Source organism: Aythya ferina, assembly GCF_964211825.1.
Source record: "Aythya ferina genome assembly, chromosome: 7".
NCBI classification, from domain to species: domain Eukaryota; kingdom Metazoa; phylum Chordata; class Aves; order Anseriformes; family Anatidae; genus Aythya; species Aythya ferina.
The window spans coordinates 20,004,432-20,022,749 of NC_140302.1; the positions used below are offsets into that span (position 1 = coordinate 20,004,432).

General features: G+C 40.6%; 1 protein-coding gene across 1 annotated transcript; it reads left to right on the forward strand.

Moving 5' to 3' along the window:
- The first annotated feature begins 5,826 nt into the window (after positions 1–5,826).
- On the forward strand, positions 5,827–17,536 carry LOC311439905 (lipase member M-like). Its single transcript, XM_084526208.1, has 10 exons — positions 5,827–6,194; positions 7,318–7,429; positions 8,568–8,685; positions 9,653–9,851; positions 10,249–10,358; positions 11,088–11,224; positions 12,878–13,024; positions 13,886–13,957; positions 15,445–15,516; positions 16,784–17,536. The coding sequence occupies exons 1-10, from the start codon at positions 6,079–6,081 to the stop codon at positions 17,015–17,017; spliced, it is 1,317 nt and encodes a 438-aa protein (XP_084382334.1). The 5' UTR covers positions 5,827–6,078; the 3' UTR covers positions 17,018–17,536.
- Positions 17,537–18,318: the final 782 nt, after the last annotated feature.

The following is an 18,318-nucleotide window of genomic DNA, read 5'->3' on the forward strand; positions in this document are numbered from 1 at the left end:
GTGGGTGGCATCACACATGGGGAAGGCACCAAGGGGGAGATCACCTGGGCTAGGCAGTGTTGTGGTGGGGAAGGGAAGCCTGGCTCCTTCCGGAGATCATCCCAGTGGCCATCCTCACTGTCCCTCACTAGGACCTCAGGTGTGAACAAGACATGATGTGGCTCATTTCTCTACAATGCATAACAACCTCCAAGGTGATGAATGTCAGGTGAGAACTCATACAATACAAAATGGTAATGTGTCTTTCTGTGTAACTGCCAAAACCTCTGGAGACCAGAATCTCATAACCATTTTTTTGGAGTCTTATGAGGTTTTCTCTGAATATGTCTTGTTTCAGTTCTTTCCTCCTCGAATCTCAACCATGTTCAGCAGCACAGAAGGCAACAGCACTAACTTCAGGGTGCTTCCTAAGGTGGTGCCTTCTGCAGAGAACAAACACTTTCTTATGAAATTAACAAGGCAGACAGCCAGTATATGTACCAGCCATGAGTTTTACACTGCATATTGCCTGTAAGGCCAAGGGCAAGTCTGTAACATCAGAGGAACTTATGCAAAACATTTGTACTTGTCTTTATCATTTGAAAATTATAATGGTCTAAAAAAATTGTCTTGTTTTACAATAGTGCAGTCCCTTTTCAATACATGAAGCCAGTAGCAATCCAGCAAAAGTACAGAACCACACAGTGTTTAAGGGAGGATGGCTAAGCTGTCTTCCTAGGGAAACAATGCTCAGGGTATTATGCTCTCTGTGTGTCTGTCTGTATGTTCCTGCAGCCAGTTCTCACTGATTGCAGCATAATCCTGTGCAAAATAATTAAGCCTTTATCCAACTCCACAGAGTATACACATCAGGAGAGGAGGGAGCAGAAGAGCAAGAGTGAAACCTCAGACAGTGTTGAAATGTTGAACATGAAACCAGCTGTAAGGTACAAACTGGTAAGGAACTGATGTTTGCTGTATCTCATGCTAAAAGAACAATATTTTAAACACAGAAGAATTCTGGTATGATCAAACAAACATTTTGACAGTATTGCTAGCTCCAATCTATCCACCTGTTAAAAATGTGTTTACATCTTTATTTTTTTCTCAGATATTATTCCATATTTTAAAAGCAAATACTCATCAGGAATTTCTTTGTCTCCAGAATCTACTAAGCCTTTGTCAATACACCTTGTAATTAATGACATTTCTGCTTTTATGGCTCATGTGAATCAAAGCTGATATCCCTTAGGGCACGAAAGCAAGGATTTTAGCCATAATTTTCATTTAGTTATCAGCTATCAGCAATTGGAATATTCAGATTAACAGGAATGCAACTTGAACTGAAATACAACTCAGACGCTGTTCAGACAAGTACTAGGAACAGCTTGTGCACAAAGTACTTGTAGTTGGAGGTGCCAGTTGGACAAGGAGAAAGGAACAAAAACCCTGGAGGTTGAAGTGAAATGGGCACAACAGAGTCAAGCAGCTTGGTGTCCTGCTCACTAGACCTGGCCACCTGTTACTGCAGGAAATTGGGACGACCTGGGTGAGACTCCTCTTGTATACCACAAGCACAGAGCACTTTGGGTGAGCAGCACTGGGTGACAGCCCTGTGCTGACCCCATCCTGGTGGTGCCACCACAGCAGGCTCTGTACCAGTGCCTCTCCTTACCATAAAATAGATATTTATTTTCCTGTGTGATGGCAAGAATTATGCCCCTGTCTGGTATCATTTGGGTTAATGAAAGAATATCGTCTTGTTTTGTGGAATTTTTGAATGCCCAGTGAGACCATCATAAGTAGTGGCTGAGTCCAGAAGCTTCATTTGTCCTGATTATGTGCAGCAGTGTAAAACTACCTGTTGGCACTAGCATGTTAGAAGTTTGTTACATAGCAAGAGAATGAAATATTGCCAATGTAAGTAAAATAGAATGTGCAGGTTCTTCGTTTGTTTCTGAAAAGTATTGCTTTGGATTCAGCAGACAAATTTTATCTTTATAAGGGAAAGCTTGTATTGAAAATACAGCCCGTATCTGGTATGCAGCCTTGCTATTTAAAGTGCATTCTACAGATAAGGTTAAAACATTTCTCTCATGTTACATTTTCCCTGCAAAAGTTCAGAACAATATTCTAATCAGTACGTGCAAAGTAATCATCTTAATTTTGTAATTAATTTTATTTTCTTTTTTATTACTTTGATGATGCACCATTTAATGAGAGAAACATAATGCTGATGCCCTCACCAGGCTGCACCCAACTCATCTCAGTCCAGCCCAGTCACAGGTGTGCCAAAATGCCAGGCTGAATGGAGGATGGAGGCTTTGTGATGCCACCTCTAACTCCCCTAGCAGCCTCTTTCTGTCTCAGAGTAAACCCCTTACTTTAAATCTCACCTCTAAAAGAAAAACTCACTGTCCATAGACACTCTGATACTTAAAACTAGCAAGGTAGCTCCTGCTGATGCCAACACAAAACTGAACTGAGGAAACTATCTAACCCAACCCCAACCACACTCACCAGACCAGCTTGGCACTAGTACTGGCTCTAGTTCTTCAGCCAGAGGGTTTGAGTTCACACTCCTGAGGCTTTAATTTAGCAACAAATGTATGAGAAAAATGCATACATAATGAACTTTTCTGCACACATATGCACATGTATGAAATCCTTTTCTTTCTAATTGAATTTGATTCATGTAGGGGTAAGAAGAAATGACTGTATATTACTACAAAGTAAGCAGAAGGGTAAAAAGAATTACCTGTGGATTCTGGGGCAAAACAATTTGAACAGTTATGCAAAACTCATGAATTGCAACAGAGACTTCGTCTCCATCCACCCTCAGAGGTGAAGAAATCCTATTTTGCATACATTTCATAAACTTCAGCATCGGCCAAAAGGTACTACAGAAATTATTTCTGTTTTCTGAAGCTGGGTTTTCTCTGGATAAATCAACGGTGAGGGGCCAGTGCTGAGCTTTTTGCCTGCAAGCTGCAGCCTTCTCTGGGTGACTGAGGCTCTAAGAGGCTTGGGCAGGAGTTTCCCCCAGCATTTCCTGGGGCATTCCCAGCCAAGGTGTCAGCAGTGTGAGTGGAAGAGACAGGCGTGCAGCCCTCCCTGCTCCTCCTGAGCTCTGCCCGTTGACACTTCAACTTCACCTTTGTTACACGAAAGGTTTGTAATTGTGTAAGTGCTGATTCAGAGCCACCTCACTCATCACTCCTGAGTACCGTGACACTCAGACTTGGTGGCTGGAACCCCTCAAGGCAAGCCCATGCTCTTTGCCTTGATGGTGCACACCAGGAGTGTTTTTGCAGGCCTCAGAGAGCTGAGAACAATCCCCCACCCAACTCCAGCTGTCCCCAGTGCATTGTGCTTTTGCACAATGTGTGTGGACTCCACATGAAGTGCTCCCTTTCACTGCCTGAACTGCAGGGGCCATTGCTGGCCCAGATTGCTCCAGCCAAGGAAACGGCTGAGGGGCATGGTGGCTGAGGGCATGCTTTACATCCACCCTGCTGGAAGCCGGGCATTGCCCCAGGGGCACAGGGAAAATGCATTACTAGGCCTTGTTCTTGGTTTTCAGCATGTTTTGCTCACTCTGGAGTAACAACTCCTCATACCATTATGGCATGAATTATTTTTAAAGCCATAAGGGTGCATAGAGAGTTTCCTTCTGTTTTTTGCTGCTGTTTGTTTCCTTGGAGACTACTGGCTGGCAACTCGCATGAAAACAAGTCTGTCTCTCAGTGAAGCATACATTGCTATAAAGGCCCTCCTCAGCACACTCAGAATAGCCAAATGTTCCTTCCTGAAAACTGCGTACACAAGCTGGGTGAAGAAGCCAAAAGGACATATTTGATCCACGAAGAACTGCTATATTCAGCTGCTTGTAAATATCTTCCATTTCCAAGTCACTTCCAGGCAGAGCCAGGCCTAGTCCTGAAGCAAGAAAGGATGGGAAGAGCAATGCATCTGCAGAAAACACCAAAATGCTAGAGATTATATCCCATGGATTTCTTTTTATCCAGAGAGAGTACAGGAAGGAGTACACAGCCAACAATTTATACAAACACACCTACTTATAAAAGAACACTTAAATTTACTAGTTGAATGTCCATTTGAGCATGCCCACATTTGGGAAGCTGCAGCCACACCTTTGGGAGCACTATTTCAACCTTAAAGCATCTCCATTGTATCCTATGCCTGTTTATACTTTGAGTAACTACCCTTGAAGCTTTGTCAACTTAAACTGGAGTGTGCTTGTCTATGTTTAAAAGTAAAATAAACAGCTGAACACTTATTTTTGGTCATGTTCTTTCCCCACTTCAAACACTTGTTTCAAACAAGGGCTGTCAATACCCTGCAATGATCATTGTATCCCCTCTTTTGCTATTTATGTTATTTAGCCATTTATGTGTTTCCCTTGTACTCGATATTGGTTTGTTGGGTTGTTTTTCTGTTGTTTTGTTGTTGTTTGTTTGTTTGGTCAACAAAACATTGTTTCACGCTAAAGAATGAAGCTGGCTGTGTTCAGAGCCTGTTAACACCACACCTTAATGAGTTAGTAAATCATGAAGTACTGAGGACAGGTCTGTATTTAAATAGCTCATTCGTGCAATTCATGTTGAGTTTCAACAGACACTGGGACTTCAAAAAGGAGAAAACCTGGTTTTCTTAGAGGGAAGATGTAAGATGTTAAGGTATATAAAAGGAAATAAACAAGTGATTCAAAAAAAAAAAAAAAAAAAAAAAAACAAAACAACAACACACAAGCAGACAGTGTTTGGAAACACATGCTAAACCAGCTCTGAAAACAATTTCCTCTCCTTCTTCCTTGCCAGAACCTGAACTTGGACTGTTATATTTCTCTTTGAAGACATTCTAGTCAATCTTGTATGTACAGGTCTTCTCATGAGACTCTCTTTCATATTTCTGCCTGCTCTGTAAATACTAGACAAAATCCTTCCTGAAGTTATATTAAATAAATCTGGTCATAAGCAGAGTCAGTAATGTAAGGAAAAGATATACAGACTAACTATAATATAAATAGAAATCTCAAAGCCTTTGCAAAACCTTGGGAGGTGTTCCTCTCAGGAAAGAAATTAAGAAAGAAATTAAGAAATTAAGAAATTAAGAAAGAAAGAAAGAAAGGGGAAAAAGAAAGAAAGAAAAAAGAAAAAGAAACAAAAGAAAAAAGAAAAAGAAAAAAAGAAAAAAAGAAACAAAAGAAAAAAGAAAAAAGCAAGAAAAAAAAAAAAAAGAGAGAAGAGAGCTTCAACTGTACTCTTGCAACATGTGCATTACAGTGGTAGCTTGGACACCAGTTAGGGCACTTGGCTGGATTGCCTGTGTTCTGCACAAAGAAGAGCCTCAAAAAGGCCCCTATCCTGAAAACCTAATAATCTGCTCAAACCTACCTAACTTCTAGGGCTGGGCAGTACTGGTCAACTCCTGGTATGCTTGAGAACACTGAGACATGTTTCCTTTTCTATGTCCATACAGATACGGAAAAGCATTCTACCTCCCTACCTATAGACTTAGGGAATACCCACTTTGTTTTGTGGACACTTTGGTGGTGAAACATCATGAATAAAGGAAAATATTCTGAAACCACTCTTGCAGCAGTATTAAACTCTGGAACAGCAACATGAGCATTAATAGAATGAAAGAAAAACCTGTGCAATAACATCTACAGAAGTATCAAGGAGTCAGAGTTTATCCCATCCTTTCTACGTAACATGAAAAGCTGGAATTGGCAGGCTGTAAGTAAACAAGGACGTTGTGCCAGGTTTATCGACAATTTCATTAGGTATGATAAGGGATTCCTGTGCAGATATTTGTTCTCAAAATTCCTGATCCTGCTCTGCCACTCCACAGAGGTTGGTATTCTCCTTAAAAATCCAGCAATCTGTGATAGTAAAGAGAGCACTGTTAGAGCCATTATGGCTGAGAAGATGAAAAGCAGGTCTGAGAATAAAAGCAGTCACCTCTCTGCTGTTGCTATAAGTAAAAGCTCAAGCTCTAGCAGAAGGAATGAGGAGTGGGAATGAAATCAATGTTTATTGGCAAGTTTCTGCATGATTGTGGGAAAAACGCTGCATGACTACCATTTTGCTGCCTTGTTTACCCAGCACTGCTTTCAATCATCTGCAAATTGATTTTCCATTCCTCTGCCATCTCAGTCGCTCGGCAGAACACATGCTTTCTGGCACAAGGTCAGTAATACTTTAACTTACCTAACAGTAGCTAAGTAAAAGGACATTTTTACAATATCTCTTATTTTTACTACAAAGGAGACAAATATTTTAAAAATATAGATTATATCAGAATGTACTGCTAGGAAGTTTGGATATAAATTGTATGCTTGCTCTGTGATAAATAAATTAAAAAATAAAAAACTTCTACTCATGGGGGAAAAAATCACACCGTCTTGTTGACTGGGAGAGCAATAAATGCAGTAGATTTATTGGTGAACTCAGTCTACCTCATGAATGTGTCACTGGGATCACAGAGGTTTAGATGCGGGCTCTAGGTCTTGGTTTGTATGGTACAGAGAATGCTCATTCAAACACCCTGCATCTTTCAACTGAGAGCATGTAGGCATTCATAGATTGTGGAGCTGCATCCAAGCAGGCTAGGTTACTCTCAGGTTTTTTTATTTGCCATTTCCTGAACAAAACTGGATGTCATTACACATAGTCTGTATGTATCACTACATTTAGCAAAGCTTTCTTTTCCTTTCTCCGTCCTCATCCTACAGAGTGGACACATTTTGACATTGAGGAGTTTTGTATAAATTATACTAGGCAACCAAAATAAGTACTTTATTCAGACTCCTAAATCCTTAATTAAATGTTATATAATTTAACTTTCATTTGTCTTTGTTGGTTTCCTTTTTCAGTTAGCTATCCAACAACTTGGTTTCTTCCACTTTGAAAACTTCCCTTTAGCAATGATTTAGTTATGAGTTGTAGATAACTTTAGCATTCCCCAGAGTTAGACAGAAGTTTTCTAATTAACCTACAGAACAAATATGTGGCATTTTTTGGAGAAATGTGCCATTTCTCCAAAAGCTTTGCTATTTTCCTTGGATTCACTGATGCTTTGCACCCTGATGGAGAGCAATGTCCTAGTTCAGTCCTTAGCAGAGAAACCAGACTGCTGCCAAATTCCCTCAGACATGTTTAAAGTCAGTTTTGTTCAGATTAATTAACAAGTAGAGAGCACCAGCTCCATTTAGGTTTAGGCAGCACTTCTCTCAACCAGAGAGCACAGAGCCTGTCTAGATGTCAAGTGCATATCATGAATCCTAACAGATTAATATGCTGTTTTATCCAGAGAGAAGATATGGCTGGGTTTTGCTGTGATGTATTTGTTTCAGGGAATTACTTGCTCAGAAGAATTCAAAAAAATGAGGAGAGCTGTGGATCCAGAAGCATTGATGAATATTGTAAGTTTCTTGGTGGATTTACCTGGGGACAGAAGGAATGCATGACTCATGGCAGAGGGATTTCTAGGTATTGGAAATAACAAGGTAGATAAGCTGCCTTCATTTAACCCATTCTCAGACTACTGTTTTCTATTCCCTTCTGTCTGTACAGGTAACAGCAGTTCTTATATTTGACAGCAATCAAGACCAACCCCTTTCGTTAGTACATCTGCAGAGTTAATTTTCTTTTTAGTGTCACTTACTAGTTTGGCACTATCCCTGTATCTGGAAGAATGAGTATCTGGAATGCCACCTTTTCATCAGCTCCAAATAACAATGACTTATGTTTCCTCCTTTGAACTACCAGCCTAGATTGGGAATGGCCAGCTTTTCAGAAGAACATATCTCATGAAGCAAGCTTGTTTGGATCTTTAGTCACTTGCTAAAATCTTTTTCTTTTTTTTTTTTTTTTCTGTCCCGTGTGAAAAGATTACATTGAATAATTCTCTGAATAAAATTACAAAATAACATTATTTTTTTTGTAAAACAAATAAATAAATAGAATAATAAGTAGATAAATGATTATTTCAGAGCTGATAATCATCTGTGCTAATGATATCTAGCGTGACTATGCAAGGGGCTGGCCCTGTCTTTTCTGTAATGTAGTCATTTGTACAGTGGTACTCATTGCACATACGCCATCCATGAAAGGACAGTTGTGAAGCTCACAGGATTTCTCTGAGGGTCGTATAGGTGAACTGGGTTCACTTCGTATTGCAGCAGATCAGGAGCATGCACCCAAGCAGCCCCTCATCTCAGCTATGGGAAGTGTAAGCTCCTGCTATCAGGTTAAACTAGTTCTCATATCACTGTAATGCAAGAGATTGTGATCATATGGCATGTGTAACACAGTTTTTAGAAAAAGATTTTAACTGAATAGTTAGTTAATAGATCCTGGAGATCAGACAAAGAACGAAGGAAATTTGTGGTAGTTTCAGGTTATATTCCAATCTGATATTGCTTTATTCAGATGCTTAAAAACATAGACTAAATCCCCAGATGTAGCTGCTTTCTAATATTGCTTCCTTATGAATATCTCATGAAGGTAATGTATGATATGGACTTCTGCAATCAAATGCATTTATTCTTTCTCTTGTAGAATGAGATCATTACGTACAAAGGGTACCCCAGTGAGGAGCACAAAGTGATGACTGAAGATGGCTATATCATTACCATTAACAGAATTCCCGATGGTATACAGAATCAGAGAAACCCAGGTACAGTTCTTTCATATGAGACAAAAACAGCCTAGATAGTGCACGTTCTGAAAAGAGGTACCTTCCAGTTGTAAAATGTTCACCAGAGCTTGTATACACAAGTGAAATTTAAGTAATGAATTCTGGCTGCCCTGAACAGCTTGCAAGATAAACAGGATTTATGTCAAGCACCCTTGTTTACAATAAAACACTGCTACAATATAAATTAAGTATAATAATATCTTCATAATATGAGTTGGTGAGCAAAAGTAGAAAGAAAGAAAGAAAGAAAGAAAGAAAAAGAAAGAAAGAAAGAAAGAAAGAAAGAAAGAAAGAAAGAAAGAAAGAGAGGGAAGGAAGGAAGGAAGGAAGGAAGGAAGGAAGGAAGGAAGGAAGGAAGGAAGGAAGGAAGGAAGGAAGGAAGGAAGGAAGGAAGGAAGGAAGGAAGGAAGGAAGGAAGGAAGGAAGGAAGGAAGGAAGGAAGGAAGGAAGGAAGGAAGGAAGGAAGGAAGGAAGGAAGGAAGGAAGAAAAAGAACAGAAATTAAAGTAGTGTAAAGGCTGCAACCTCCCAGTCATGCTGTTTTGGAAGAGCAGTTCTAGCCTCTGACTTTACTTTTGCTTACACCTGTTTAATTTCAGTCTGATTCATATTTTGGGTACAGGAAACCACTGGAAAGGATCCCACACCTTCCTTTATTATATCACTGTTGAGAATCTTAAGTTGATGAGGCTGAGCTATACAAACAATGACCAGAGGCTGCCAAGCCAGAGTTCGCTGATACTGGGTTTATCTTCCTACAGATCATTACAAAACTTTACAAGTTCTCTCTTTACAGAAATGCATGCTTTGTTCCTATGATCAGATGTCTCCCTTTAAGTCAGTGCAGGCCCAAATCCCAGTACTGAATATGGGATTGTAATGTCCCTGAACTACCAGAAAATCAAGAAATTTTATAAAGGTTGTTTTGTTTCTGATTTTGTTTTCAGTTATGAAACCTGCTGTATTTCTCCAACACGGGCTATTGGGAGATGCCAGTAACTGGATCTCAAACCTGCCCAACAACAGCTTGGCATTCATGCTAGCTGATGCTGGCTTTGATGTTTGGATGGGAAATAGCAGAGGGAATCGCTGGTCCAGAGAACATCAAAATTACTCCACTGATCAAGATGAGTTCTGGGCTTTCAGGTAGATCAAATGATTGAGATTGAAGATTTTTTTTTCAAGCTTTTATTTGAATGAACATTTAAAAATATTCTTTAATGGCAAATTGTGTAAAATGTGTGATTCTACGGAAACATCTCTGATAATATAACAACATCTGTTCCTTGTGTGTAGACTTTTACAGCTCAACCTGATGCTTCTTGTAGTCAGAGTCCTCCTACTGATGTGAAGGGAGAAAATAGCCCAGAAAAGCTTGAATAGCGTCTCCTATACCCAGTGCCCAAAAGGCACAGATTCTAATACAGCTGAATGATTCACACAACAGTTCATGCTGTTCATTTGCTAACAAGTCTGTAATAAAATGTAAATTCAAATGGTATTTTAATTTATACACACCTCTCTTTTAATCTCCTACCTGTAGTTTTGATGAGATGGCAAAATTTGATCTTCCAGCAGTGATAAATTTTATTGTGAAGAAAGCTGGCCAGGAAAAGTTGTACTATATTGGCTATTCACAAGGCACCACCATCGGTAAGTTACACAGAATGGACTGATACTTCAGGAAAACACAGGAGTAAAACCTGATTTGAGACAATGAGATGCTGAATGTACCAGGGCTTTCCAACAGCTCCTTGCTGGTATATATATATATATTTAAAAAAAAAAAAAAAAAAGATAAGCTGTTTTCAGCATGTAGGCAGGCTTAATTTATTATAAAGATGATTAAACCTGAAGGGCCAAATGCACTGCAGCTTGAAATCCATCAACTTAGAGTTATACCAGAAATTATTCTGGGCCCTGCAGATTTTTTTTTTTCAAGATGTAAGGGTGTGCCCAACAGCAGCTGGTCAGCTAACAAAAATAAACAAAATAGGAAGATGACAGCACAGAAAGAGAAGTTGGGCAGTTTGTGGCACAACAGAAAAAAAAGAAAAAAGATTGATATGAAGGAAAACATATGCAACTCCAGAGTATTGTATGAAGTGCATGTATGTACATCAAAGTGTGCATTTAAATGGGTTTAGAAAAAAAACGTGAAGGCAAAATATAGAAATTAAAATCTCTGAAGTGAGAAATAAGACTACAAGCTGATAACACAAGGAGAAGAAGTATTTTGCACCAAGCTAGGCTGAACCAGTCTCTGAGCAGATAACAATGTTTCTTTGTTGGTATGAAATTGCAGATCAGCTTACATAAATGCTAAAAACAGTCTAATGTACAAATAATGGTTTTCTTATCACTTTATTTTTATTTCCTCAGCTTTTATTGCTTTTTCAACAATGCCAGAACTGGCACAGAAAATCAAAGTTTATTTTGCATTGGCACCTGTCACTACTATTAAGTATGCCAGAAGTGCAGCAGTAAAGCTCCTCTACCTTCCTGAAAAAATGCTCAGGGTATGTATTAGTGTGTCTTCAAGTGCTGAACCATGCAATTGTTCACTCAGCTCTTAAGGTATATATACAGAAAGTATGGGGCTTTATGAAGCATATTCATTTGCAGCTAGGTAGGTTTAACTTCTGACTGCAGTTCCTATGGGACAATCATAAACCGTTTCTATAGGTGCGGTTTATCCCAGCTGCAGCTGGCAGCTAAATAACAAACAGACTTTTGCTTACTCCCCCCACACAGTGGGATGGGGGAAAGAATCAGGAGAAAAAAAAAAAAAAAGTAAAACTCACAGGTCAAGATAACGATGATTTAATAGGACACAAAAGGAAGGGAAAATAATAATTATTATGATGATGATAAAGGAATATACAAAGCAAGTGATGCACAATGTATTGCTCTCCACCCACCGATCAACGCCCAGCTAGACCCCAAGCAGCAGCTCCCCCAGGCAACCACCCCAGTTTACTTGTTCAGCAGGACACCACATGATAAGGGAAATCCCTCTGGGCAGTCTGGCCCAGCTGTCCTGGTTCTGTCCCCTCCCAGCTCATGTTGCACCCCCAGCCTCCTCTCTGTCAGGGCAGTACCAGAAGCTGAAAAGTCCTTGGCTCCGTGTGAGCACTGCTCTGCTACAGCTAAGACATTGGTGTGCTATCACCACTATTTTCATTAAAAATCCAAAACAGAGCATCATACAAGCCTCTATGTTACATTGGTTGTAACTATCCTACAGGGCAGGGGAGATGGTGTGTGGTGTTGGGTTGTTGCATGCTGAAGCCAGTTCTGGTTCCACCACCCTGCGCTTTGCTCAGTTCCATCAAAATTCATTCATTGTTAATCTGGGTGATTATTGCTGTAACACAATAGATATGGCATATAACAACCATAGAAGTAGTGCAACACAGGGGCAGGTGACCCAGAGAGGCACAAAGATGCAGATCTTTGAGGTTTCCAAAATTCTTCTAGACAAAGCCACAGCCAGTTTGGTCTAGTTCTGCTGGGAGGAGGTGGTTGGATGAGACTCACAAAAGTTCTTCCAAATGTTTTTTTGGTGGCTCATAAGCCAGATTTGAATCTCCTCTAAACTTTAGCTTCTTAAAGGTATGAGAGTGAGTGTAACATGCACAGACAGTATCTGTCCTTTTTCTGGAAAGGACACAAAGCTGAATCCCAGAACAACATTGTACCTGCCCTCAAAATATACATTTACTCACCCCATCAGTTGCCGTTAATTACAGCAATAAAAAAAAAATTCCTGGTCTCCAATCCAGCAAACACTGAAATCGGAAATGAATGTACTCACTTGATCACAGTGCTAGGAAAAAGAGTGTTAAATCAATGTGGTTGATCATATATGCAAAGTTACTTTTACATGTAAATATCTGAAAGCTTAGAGCTAAAATATGAATTGGAGTTAACATTTAACATATACACTCATTAAAATGATGTAACACAAATTGGGCAATGCCTGAGCAAGCTGATGCAATAGAAAACACCTGGGTTGTTTCTCATTTGTGGGAATGTCATCTGACAAATGAAGAAAAGGTAAGTGAGAACAACAGCATGTGCTGGGGAAGAGGAACAGAGCAAAAACATATTTTAAAAGTAATGTTGTACAATGTACATTCTTAAATGAATGCTACTTTTGTCTTTCACAGGGTTTGCTTGGCAAAAGAGAATTCTTTCCCCAAGCTGAATGTCTAAGAAGGCTGATAGTTCCTGTCTGCAGCCACCGTCCTTTTGCTAGGCTTTGTAGAAATATCTTCTTCAGTCTTGGTGGCTATAACATGAAAAACATTGACATGGTATGTACAACTCTTACCATCTCTATTAAGAATTCGATAACTTCCCTAAACCTACCTTCAATCCTATAGTATGAATCCTCTATTCTGTTAGTCCACATAACACTGCAGGGAACAGCCCCCCCAGTACCAGCCAGCAATATCTGCTGGTTGCCCCATTGCTGTCAGGGCATCACTGCCTTGCTCCTCAGAAGAGCTCTTGGCATCATCCCTTCAACGCAGAGCTGCTCCACCACAACCCTGAAGGCTGCCCTCTGCCAGACCTCACCTAGGGCTCTGTCTCCTCTTCATACTGTGACTGCTGGTCTCATCAGAGATCCTCAGCTTGCTGTCACTCCATGCTATGTCCAGCTGGAGGCCAGGCCACCTGGACTTCAAAGTTTTGCTCCATTGTTTTCAAACATATGCCTCAGAGTGTTCTCAGAAGGAGGACCACACAGTGATTTGTTAAGAAACCCCTGCAGAACAAGTGTGGGTTTGTTTCAAAAACACACACACATTCCTCAGACAGTTGCAGTTCCTTTTGTTCTTCTGTCTGACAGCGGTGCTGCTTCACATAGGACCTGCTGCAGACTCCTGAATAAATCACAGGTTTGCGATCTAGGCTGCTGACTTTCCATTCTCCCCTCTCTATCTGTTAGATTCTTTCAGATACTCACCTATCCTGGAAAACGATCTCTGTGGGGGCTGTTGTTTCACTGCTGCTCCAAACCTGATTCACCTGGAGGAGCTCTCAGGGGAGTCTCTGATCACACCGCTTTGATTTCTCTCAGTTTTATGGATACATGACACTGCTGTGGCTTCTTCTGATGCACATATGGGTAAAAGGGAGGAAAAGAACACTCACTGATTATTTTCTTTCAGAACCGGATCAATGTGTACATCGCACAAACCCCTGCTGGAACATCTGTGCAAAATATAGTCCACTGGAGCCAGGTACTAGTGAGCTTCTGGAACACAAACTAGGTACTCACCTCTGGCTGTACCATAAGGAGTGGGGCTAGCTGATAATGTTGCTGTGAAGCCATTGCTAACTGCTTGGAAATACAGCACTGTGTGCTTTACATAGATAGAAATGACCTATGTGATACAGGTACATCTGAAGCCAACAATGAGACACTGCATTTGTGTAAATACATGTATGCTGGAAGTTGTGCATGCAGATACATATAGTGTTCTTTTTATGGTGTATCCAGAGCCCTATATAAATGTCTAAACTCCAGTGTAGAACTTGCCTAAAGAAATGACCATTACTTTTCCAATGAGGGTCAAGAAATGAGCAAAGATGTATGACACTTTGTAGAATATAAAATTTGACTAATAAGGCCCTTGTATTTTCATCTCTTGCAAAAGCAAAGTGCTCAGTTTGTGGGCAGCAATAGAACTGTAAATAATAAACCCTTCATTCAGTGGACTTGCTGTAACACTTACTTACAGAACACTGTGCTCTATCACAGGACTTCCTCAGCAGCACTGCTGTTGGAAGCTACCTTTGTCTCTCTTTGGGCTTGTCACACAAGCTGCTGTAGGAAAGACAGGTTTCCTGGCAGCACTGTGGGCTCAGCAGCACAGCTGGAAGCATTTGCAAGCAGCGTGAGCTTGCAGGAGGGCTCGTGCACTTTTCAACATAGCAAACATGTGGACATGTTTGAGTTACAGCTGCACAGGCATTCACTCAAAATCAAACAATACTTTTGGCTGTGAATTTACATGAGATATTAGATTTGATTACGTTGCTTTCATAACCACGGCCTAAACTGTAAAGTAAAAGGGTTACAAAGGCTTAGTGGGGGAGGTCTGCAAATTGACTCGGGTTTAATTCGGCACCTAGCCACAGGCTGGCAGGCACAGGCATGCAGGAGAAATGCTCCTAAGCTTTTGCTGTAATTGCTGTTATTACTGTTACAGGAGTTAACAGACACCTTGCCCTCAGTATTAAGATCCCATTGATGGGGTCTCTCACAACACATGCTGTAGGGAAAGCCAAGGAGATGGAAGGAAGATCTAGAAATGGTGACTTCTGTATTTAGACAAGAGAAGGAAAGGAAAACATACGAAGGAGCCACTAACAGAGCTGAGTGATGGCAACATGACTGTCAGAAGGCAACACAGCAGCAGCATTTAGGGAAAATAGCTGGAGGCAATTGCTACTTGCAGGCTTACAAACTAGAACATATCATCCATGAAAGTGATCCTAGGTCTTTCTACAGGAGCAGTGAGTCTTTTGATGCTTACAAAAGCATTTGACTCCTTTTCACTGCTTGAAACTTTTAACTAACTTACCACTGTCTCTTTCTAACCTTTTAAAAGAGAAAAGCTTCAGGTGAGGTTTTGGATTGGAGTCAGACACTTAGCAGGGAAAGATCCCATCACCTTCCTGAATGATGGATTTGTAATTACCCTTCTCTGGTTCATCCTACTAGGAAGCCCATTCGGGGAAGTTCCAAGCTTATGACTGGGGCAGTTCAAAGAAGAACATCGAGAAATACCAGCAGGTACCTTTTGGTGAAACAACATTGTCACCCTTGAACAACACAGAAGCACAGAGGAAGAGAACAATAATGTAGTAGGAGACACATTTTCTGAATACATGTAGATGGAATTAGCCACCACCATCTGTATTATGACTTTCCAGTTTGGAAGTTAACAGAGAAAAAATGCAAGCTTTAGTGGTAATAATATTAAAAAAAAAAAAAAAAAAAAAAAGAGAGAGAGAGAGAGAGAGGAAGACCAAGCTTTGTCAATGAAACAGTCAATAATAATAATAACAGGAAAGAAGGGCAGGAAATATGTAAAATTAATTTTGAAGAGTATACCTAGTGGATCAGGCCAAAGAGGAATCTTGCCTACTAGGGTGACTGACACAGTTGGCAATATATAAATACTCAGGGAAACAATACTATAAAAAGTGCAACTGGAGAGCACTAATGTGTCTAATAGCTGCTCCTATATTCTGGAAGCCAGAGACAAAAGGACTTTGTCCTTAAGCAGACCCTGAGGATCCTCTCCTCCACCCAAGACTCCAATCCCATCCTTGACCCTCCTGCTCTTTAGGTCTCCACAACAGCCTCTCATTAGCAGTTACTTGTTTTAATGATGGCTTTCATGAAAGGCAACTTCCTTTGGTTTGTCTTGAATTTGCTTACCCCTGGAAAGTCACTGGATGCCTTCTAGGTTTTGTGTTATGAGAAATAATGGGGTAATTACTTCCTGTGCTCTTTCTTCATACTGTTCATGACTGTATAAGCCTGCCTCTTGTCCCTGTGCTGGCCCCTGTTTTCCAAACTGAAGAATCCTCAGCTACTTCCTCTCTCCTCCTACAGAAGTCACTTCATGCTCCTTTTCATACTCGTCACACGTTCTTTTCTAACCAGACCGCGTATGTCTTCTGGAGCTGACTGGTACTCCAAAACAAGTACGCAAGCTGAGGACCAAGATGGGGGATTATCCAGATGCATCCTGACATCCTCTGTCTTTGTTCTTGGCTTCTGCCCTATGAATTCCTAGCTGAGAGAGCAACGATCCAACAGTAACTCTTTGTCAGTTCAGGAGGTGCTTTTCCTTTGGCCGTACTATCAGTTGCATCACCCCTGTGAACATAGACAGAAAAGGCAAGTGAGGGCATTTCCCTCCAGTTTGTTTTAGACACCTCTGCTTTGAACAGTGACCTAAAACAACACAAAACAAAAAACACCAGATACATGTTTAAAGTTTGCTCTGCTTTACTGGACATTCTTTCCAGCCCTACTTCATGTTTTCCAGGCTACTCCTCCTCTCTACAATGTAGAAGAAATGACTGTACCAACTGCAGTATGGACTGGGGGACGAGACTTGCTTGCAGATCCTAAGGATGCTGACATTTTACTGTCTCATATTAAGAGGCTTATCTACCACAAGAAGATTCCGGAATGGGCACACCTGGATTTCATCTGGGGATTGGATGCACCTTTGCGTATGTATAATGAAATTATTGATCTGATGCAGAAGTATCCTTAACTCACAAGCAGTAGCCATACCTGGCTCATTCCCTTTCCCTCTGCCATAGCTGGCTCATTCCCTCATTCCTCAGCCTTTGCTGGGTACAAAGGAATCATATAGCATCATACAGCTTCTGCTGGAGTCATAGAGAGGGTTTCTCCTGGCTGATGCTATTTCCACACTACGTGTCACTACAGTGCCTTTTGGATCCTGATGGTGCACTTCATACTTTGTGGCAACCTTGAGATCAGTAATCACTTTGTAGTTGATAAAGCCTAGATTCTGCAACACATTGTACTTTGCTAACAGGAACCAGGGTTTTCTTGCAGCCTGATGTCTTCTTTAGACCCTAACAGTAATGAAAGCACTGACTTTCTCTGTATATGGTCAATGATGTCAAAGTTTTCCACTGATCATATCATTTCTCAGTTTAGTGGACTGGAAGTTCCTGAAAAGCTAGTGTAAACTGAGACTAACTCTAGCAGCCATGGCATTTATGCTTTATTATTTGATAAGATGATCACCAGAAAATAAGAATTGAGTTCACACAAAATACTCACTACTGAAAAAAAAAAAAAAAAAAAAAAAGTAAAAAAAAAAAAAAGTTGGTTTGTCTTCATTTGAAAGAGCTTCACACTTTTTTCAAAAGGAATAACAAGGCACAAAAGGAGGGAAGACAGCAGAAAACAGCAGTTTTCTGTCAGAAAGAAGAAAGCCAGTCTTGTGGTTCAAAAATGCACCTGTAAGATGGGAAACTTGTGTTCAAGGTACCTCCCAAGACAAAGAATTCTTGTCAGACTTGATCTCTGCTGACAACACTTTCAGGATCTGTGTACCTGAACTCTCCAGGGTGGGAGGCAGGAACTCACTTCATCTTGGCAACAACAGCACTCCAGTTCCATCAGGAACTTCACATCTCCTGCTAATTTGCATGGAAGCTACTAACTACTACAGGGTAGAGCTGCTTGAACCTTTATCACAGCTCTGAGAAGCCTCTCTGGGGAGTAAACATTCAAATAAAGGGCACCCAATCATCTCTAGAAAAAAATCACTATCTTCAACCCATGGGTACAATTTGCCCATCAGCGGAAAGGATAGCTTTAAAACAGTGCTGAAGAAATGTCATCCTATTCCATTTCCTGGGGGAAGTCTGCCTCTACAAACCTCATTGCAGTGACATAGTTACTGCACAGAGGCACTCACCTGAAGGGTCGCCTCCATGCTATTAGCTTACAGCATTATGGCTCACCATGCCTCCACAAGGAAATGCCATTAGCTTCACCACGAAAAGAAACACAGTGCATTTTAGGGGGCCTCTT